Consider the following 6394-nt stretch of genomic DNA (forward strand, 5'->3'; position numbering starts at 1 on the left):
GCTACATAATAAAACTGTTTTTAAAAACAAAAGAATGAACTGGTGGATCACAGCAACACCCAGTTTGCGTTCAAGCTCTGGTATTAAGAAATTTTTGTTTAGAATAAAATCACCTTCAGGTTAGATGGATAAGGTATATCCGACAAATGTCACATTTAAAGTCAGGTTCCAGCCCTAAGGTAACTCACTACGTACATGCAAATAAAATACTTAAAAAAAAAATTTTTTTTTTTTTTTTGGCCAGTCCTGGGCCTTGGACTCAGGGCCTGAGCACTGTCCCTGGCTTCCTTTTTGCTCAAGGCTAGCACTCTGCCACTTGAGCCACAGCGCCACTTCTGGCCGTTTTCTGTATATGTGGTGCTGGGGAATCGAACCCAGAGCCTCATGTATACGAGGCAAGCTCTCTCGCCACTAGGCCATATCCCCAGCCCCTAAAAAAAATTTTTTTTAAGTGCCGCCTGAAGCACTTTTGGTAACAAACATTTTGGCTGTCCCTCCCAACCTCCCCCCCCCATGCTTCTACTAGGAACTCCCACAGGAGACAATGAAAGATATAAATTAGATACAACATGACTCATGCCCAGAGAGTTAAGTTACCTTGTATTAACTTCTTAACTGGGAAAGCTGGTCTGTCTTTGCAATCCATGGCTATAAATAAAGATGTGAAAGCTAAGTTACTAAGAGTTAGAAATGCTACATAAAGACCCAACTACCTGCAAAGTGATTCTTTGGTAGGGGTGATTCTGTCCCCTTCCCCTGCCCCAGAATATCTGGCAATGTCTGCTGGTTTGTTTGTTATGATGGCAGAAGGCTCCAGGGATGCTACTCACCTCCAGTTGTAAAAGGCGAACGAGTTATCATTCCACACTACAAAGAACTATTTGTCTCCAAAATGCTGATAGGTTGACCCCTAAATACAACCATACCTCAATTCATTTTCTTTATGGCATTCACTCTGAAATGTTTCTATTATGTGCTTGTCTCCCTGCCACAGCCCCCAAAGCCAGCTGTGTCAAGCAGTTCCACACTGCACCTAGATAAGAACACTAGGCTCAAGTTGTGGAATTTACCAGCAAGTCAATGAATGATACAGTAACAAGAACCATAAGAAGTGGAATTAGGAAAGATAGACCTTAGAGAAGACATCCAATTAGCCTTTTCAGAAATAAGACCCCTCCATTCTTCTTCAACTCAATTCCCTCCCATATTACCACCAAATCTACAAAATCAGAAAAGGATTCATCTTCTTGTTTAAAGAAGTGCATAAAAAGCACGCAATGTCAGTTGTTCTCTAAGCTGCTGGAGCTGGAGCTGATGCACTGTCAAGACACGGTAAGGGAAAATATATCCTGTACCAAAAAATAAAAATCAAGAAGAACATCTAAAAATATCAGAGTTGATGCAGAGCTGACCATAAATAGAATTGAGTCTTTGGATAAATATTTTTGAGTAGTTAAAGTTTAGAAATTCACACCTGCCAGGCAATCTGTCTTAGAAAAAAATCTAGGTTGGTTTATTTTAAGAGGGTTGTGAATATATTTTCTAAAAGCTCCATGAAAATCAGACTTGAGCTACCATTAAAAAAAAAAATTCAGCAGTCTATAGCTGAAACTGCCCATGCTTCCTCAGCTCTGAGCACTGAGCTTGGTTCACATTTCCTTTCTACTCTTTTCATGGAAAGGAAGACATTTAATTCCCAGGTTTTCAGTTACAAAAAAATGGACTCTGTACATGACAATAAACTCAAATTTAAAAATATGGATGTTTCCCCCCTATCAACATTCACTCTGTGGCTTTAGTCATTTTAAAACTTAACTTCAGGGCTGGGAGTGTGGCTTGGCGGTAGAATGCTTGCCTAGCATGCAGGAAGCCCAGGGTTCAATTCACCAGCACCACATAAACAGAAAGAGCCACAAGTGGTGCTGTAGCTCAAGAGGCAGAGTGCTAGCCTTGAGCAGAAAGAAGCCAGGGACAGTGCTTAGGCCCAGAGAGTCCCAAGCCCCAAGACTGGCAAAAACAAAACAAAAAACCAAAGCTTATCTTCAGAACAACCAACAAGGGCTTATTTGCATGGCATGGTTCTAGGTGTTCATGCAAGGGAAATAGAAAAGACCTGAGCCCCAGAAAAGTGGAGCGCCAGACTGATATGAGGAAATCCTTCCAGGAAAAAGCATATAAGTAAGTATATACCACACTGAAGGAATAGAATATTCTTCCTTCTGAGATCACACCCTTCCCAGTGGAAACACTGAAACTCATCTTTCTATGAATGGATAGTCATAGCAAGTGGCGATTGCCTTTTCTAATTTTTAATTCCAGCTCCTGACAACAAGTTCGTCCAAATTCATTTCTATTAAGTACGTATCTGTAAAGCCCAAGTATTAGTTCTCAAAGGGGAGGGCAGGGATCCCCCAGCTATCTCCAGGCATACTTGGCCACACCTGGGGGACATTTTGGTTTTTTACAACCGTAGAGGACGGGTTGCTACTCGCACGGAGAGACGGTGGAGGTCAGGGATGCAGCTCAGCACCCGAAAAGGCCAAATCCAACCCCAAATGTCAGTAGTGCTGAGACCGAGGAACCCCGTACTCGACGATTTGATTTTACTACCATCCACCCATTCATTCAACAAGCATACATATGATTAGGTACCAAGAAATGCGGCAAGATTGGGAGGAAGGGGAACGATGGACTCGGGGACGGAGTTGAGGATGTGGGGAACGGTCTGGATTTCTTTGGCTGGCCACCTCGCATTCTGGGGGTGCTAGAAAGACTCCTCTCTCCTGCAAGATGCAGAGAGGAGAAAGACACCATGCGCATCAGATAGGAACAAGAATACGGAGTCCTAGCTCCTTGGCCGTCCCCAATCCCCCAAACCTCTCATTTGGCCTTGTCCTGACCCCTAAACCCAGAGACTTCGGGCCTCAGTTTCCCCTCCTGCTGCAAGGTCCAAGATGCTCTGGGGACACAAATAACACTTTGTAACCTTCTGGGGACTGTTTCCCATCTAGGCCCCGTCAGCCGCCAGAGGGCTGGGGAAGGACGAAAGGACGCAAATGCTCCGGAAACAAAAAAGAAAATATACGTATATGCGTATACTTATGCACGTATGTGGTCGAGGCGGCAACAATGACGCCAGGGAGGGCGCCCGGCGGGTCGCGCGGAGCCTCTGGTCCGGACCCCAAAGCTCCCGGCATGGAATGCCCGGCGCCGAACAGCAGGCCTGGAGGCTCGATCTACCCCAACCGCCACCTCGGTCCGCACAGGCCGCGCCGCCCCTTCCCCTAAGTCCTGACCGGAACCGACCTGTGGCCGCTGTCCTGGGGCCCGGCGCGCCGCACTCCGGCTCTTCCAGCATCGTTGCGGCGGGGGTTCGAGCTCTCTTCAAGCGGCGGAGAGGCGGGCTCCACTCCGGCGGCCGCTGTTGCTCGCCCTCCCGCCCGCGCCGCTGTTGCCGCGGCCACCGCGCTCGTATTTGGCGGGAACCGTGGCGACCCCCGCAGCCCGCGCGCCGATTGGGCGAGACGACGTCACGTGATATCGCGTTTGGGGTTCAGAGTACCGCCGGAAGCATCCTCGCGAGAGCTGTTCCTCTCATCCCTCCCTCGGCTCCTCTATTGATATTTTCGCGGGCGGGGCTGGAGTGGGGGGGGTGGGAGAAGAGGCTTTCGTCAGCTCGTCATTGGCTGGGAGGATAACCCCTACGATTGGGGATAACAGCTGTCTCTCTGAGAGCTCGGGACTCCGATTGGCTGAGCGCGTGGGATTAAAGAAGGCGGGACTTGCCTTTTGCGTCACGAACGACGCAAAACTGGTTTAGGTGAGAACTTTGAAGTTTTGAGTTTCTCCTAATTAGGTATTTGCTGAATGTAGCTACAGACATCGGAATTACGAATTACTTTTGGCAATATTGAGATTGGAGAGTCTAGCTCTTCCATGTAGGCACTCTACCACGGTAGCCCCGTCCACAGCCTTTTTTCTTTTATTTTTTAGATAGGATTTCCTGCTTTTTGCTGGGATCCAGCCTCCAATTGCCGCCCTCCGTTAAAGCCCAGGTTAGCTGGCATTGCAGAAGTGAACCATCTTGCCGGCCCCACTACGGGAGTCTGGATCGAGCTCTAAATACACTGAGAGGGAATGAATGAAAAGGATGTTTCTTTCATTTTTAAATTCAAGACTTTGGGACGTGTGTGTTTCTTCTGAAGGGAGCTCTATTCTTGCTCGGTTTCTACCATTTTTCAGATAAATCGACACATTTTTTTCCTCCACCTTCAACATCAAGTATTTACAGCACTTCTTCCTTATGGAGAAAAATGCAGCTTATGATGTTTATTTTGTCGTTAATAACGACAAGAATCATTCATCACTAGGACCTGTCAATTACTGGAGCAATGACTGAGCCAAGGAAGCTCAAAAATATTGACTGCATAAATGTTATTTGATGACGTTGTGTAGATCATGGGCACTGGTGGCTCATTCCTGTAATCCCGATGACTCAGCTCAGGAGGCTCAGATTTGAGGATCACAGTTCGAAGCCAGCCCTGGCCAAACCACCCTAAACCCTGAAGTGGAGCTGTGGTTCAAATGGAAGAGCACCAGTCTTGAACAGAAAAAGCTAAGGGACAATTCCCAGTACTAGACTCAAAAAAATAATGAAAAATCAGACAAACTTCGTAATTCAAAATATTCATAATTACTACATCATTATCTTAGGGAGTGATGTGGGGATGTAAGTATTCTGAACCAAACCTTTGATTACTCCACTACTTTCTATTGATTCATTTGGAAACTTCCAGCAGTTTTCTACTTCAGAAAATCACCCCAACCTGTTAGCAGTTTCATCACTGATGTTTCATTTCAAGCACTTCCATTGTAGCCATTTTCTTTTTTTAAAAAAAGAAACAATTACATTGACAGCAGATTTCTTTTATTTGTTTTGTTTTTGTTGCCAGTCCTGGGGTATGGACTCAGGGCCTGAGCACTGTCCCTGGCTTCTTTTTGCTCAAGGCTAGCACTCTACCTCTTGAGCCACAGTGCCACTTCTGGCTTTTTTCTACATATGTGGTGCCAAGGAATTGAACCCAGGGCTTCATGTATATGAGGTGAGCACTTTACCATTAGGCCATATTCCCAGCCCTCATTGTAGCCATTTTCTTGTTTCTTTTTTCTTTTTTTGGCCAGTCCTGGGCCTTGAACTCAGGGCCTGAACACTGTCCCTGGCTTCTTTTTGCTCAAGGCTAGCACTCTGCCACTTGAGCCACAGCGCCACTTCTGGCCATTTTCTGTATATGTGGTGCTGGGGAATCGAACCCAGGGCTTCATGTATACAAGGCAAGCACTCTTGCCACTAGGCCATATCCCCAGCCCCATTTCTATTTTTGATTCATTTACTCCTCAATTCATTATTTATTCCTCATTCATCTATACATTAAGAAAAACTCCAAAACAACTGATACAAAATTTATTATCAGTTAACATGTATCAACCTTGGGAGATTTTTGAAGGAGGTTGCATTCTAAGTGGAGAAGAGCAAGTAAGATTACACATCTTTTTTTTTTGCCATTCCTGGGACTTGAACTCAGGGCCTGAGCACTGCCCCTGCCTTCCTTTTTGCTCAATGCTAGCACTCTACCGCTTGAGCCACAGCACCACTTCCAGCTTTTTCTGTTTATGGGGTGCTAAGGACTGAACCCAGAGCTTCAAGTATGCATGGCAAACTCTCTACTACTAAGTACATCTTATAAGAACAGATCAGAGGAAGACAGGTCAGTGGACTTGCTCTTGTAGGGTTGGTAGCTCCCATTAGGACGGTTTGGACCCCGGGAGAGTACCATTTATTCTGAGTTTCCCGATGACCACCTGGAGGGGAACTTAAAGGTGAGATACCAGACCGAGTCACACCCTCCAGATTTGAGCAACAGGGGCTTTCATTTTCTTTTGTGGCCTGAGGCTTGACCTCAGGGTCAGGATACTGTCAAGGCTACCTCTCTACCTCTTGAACCACAGCTCCACTTCTGGCCTATTATGGTTAGCTGGAAGAGTCTCATGGACTTTCCTGCCAGAGCTGGCTTCCAACCACGATCCTCATATCTCAGCTTCCTAAGTAGCTAGGGTTACAGCCTTAAGCCACCTGAGCCTGGCTAGAATTGTTAAACCTGAGCTCTGCCTCCCCTTTCCTGGACCCCTCCCGGAAATGGATTACAGATAAGTAACTTCCTGGGGCTGAGAATATGGTCTAGTAGTGAAGTGCTCGCCTCAGATAAGTCACTTCCTTGAGGCGTTAGTTCATCTCCTGCCCTTCAGGGGACGCTGCGGCCACCTTGGCCTCTCCAGGCTACTTCAGAGCCACACACTTGCTGGCCGGGGCCGGGTCTACCCTACTCCCACCACCTTC

The 6394-nt window shown here is 46.5% G+C and overlaps 1 protein-coding gene across 1 annotated transcript in view; it reads right to left on the reverse strand.

Annotated features, from left to right (window-relative positions):
- Positions 1-3512, reverse strand: part of Chaf1a (chromatin assembly factor 1 subunit A) — a 29550-nt gene extending 26038 nt beyond the window's left edge. Inside the window, exons 1-2 of the mRNA XM_048341939.1 lie at positions 3307-3512; positions 598-648 (exon numbers count right to left, since the gene is read on the reverse strand). Coding sequence (XP_048197896.1) covers positions 598-648; positions 3307-3358 — 103 coding nt within the window. The 5' untranslated portion in view covers positions 3359-3512. The remainder of the gene's footprint in view (positions 1-597; positions 649-3306) is intronic.
- Between the last annotated feature and the right edge of the window lie 2882 nt (positions 3513-6394).

Source organism: Perognathus longimembris, chromosome 3 (genome assembly GCF_023159225.1).
Source record: "Perognathus longimembris pacificus isolate PPM17 chromosome 3, ASM2315922v1, whole genome shotgun sequence".
NCBI classification, from domain to species: domain Eukaryota; kingdom Metazoa; phylum Chordata; class Mammalia; order Rodentia; family Heteromyidae; genus Perognathus; species Perognathus longimembris.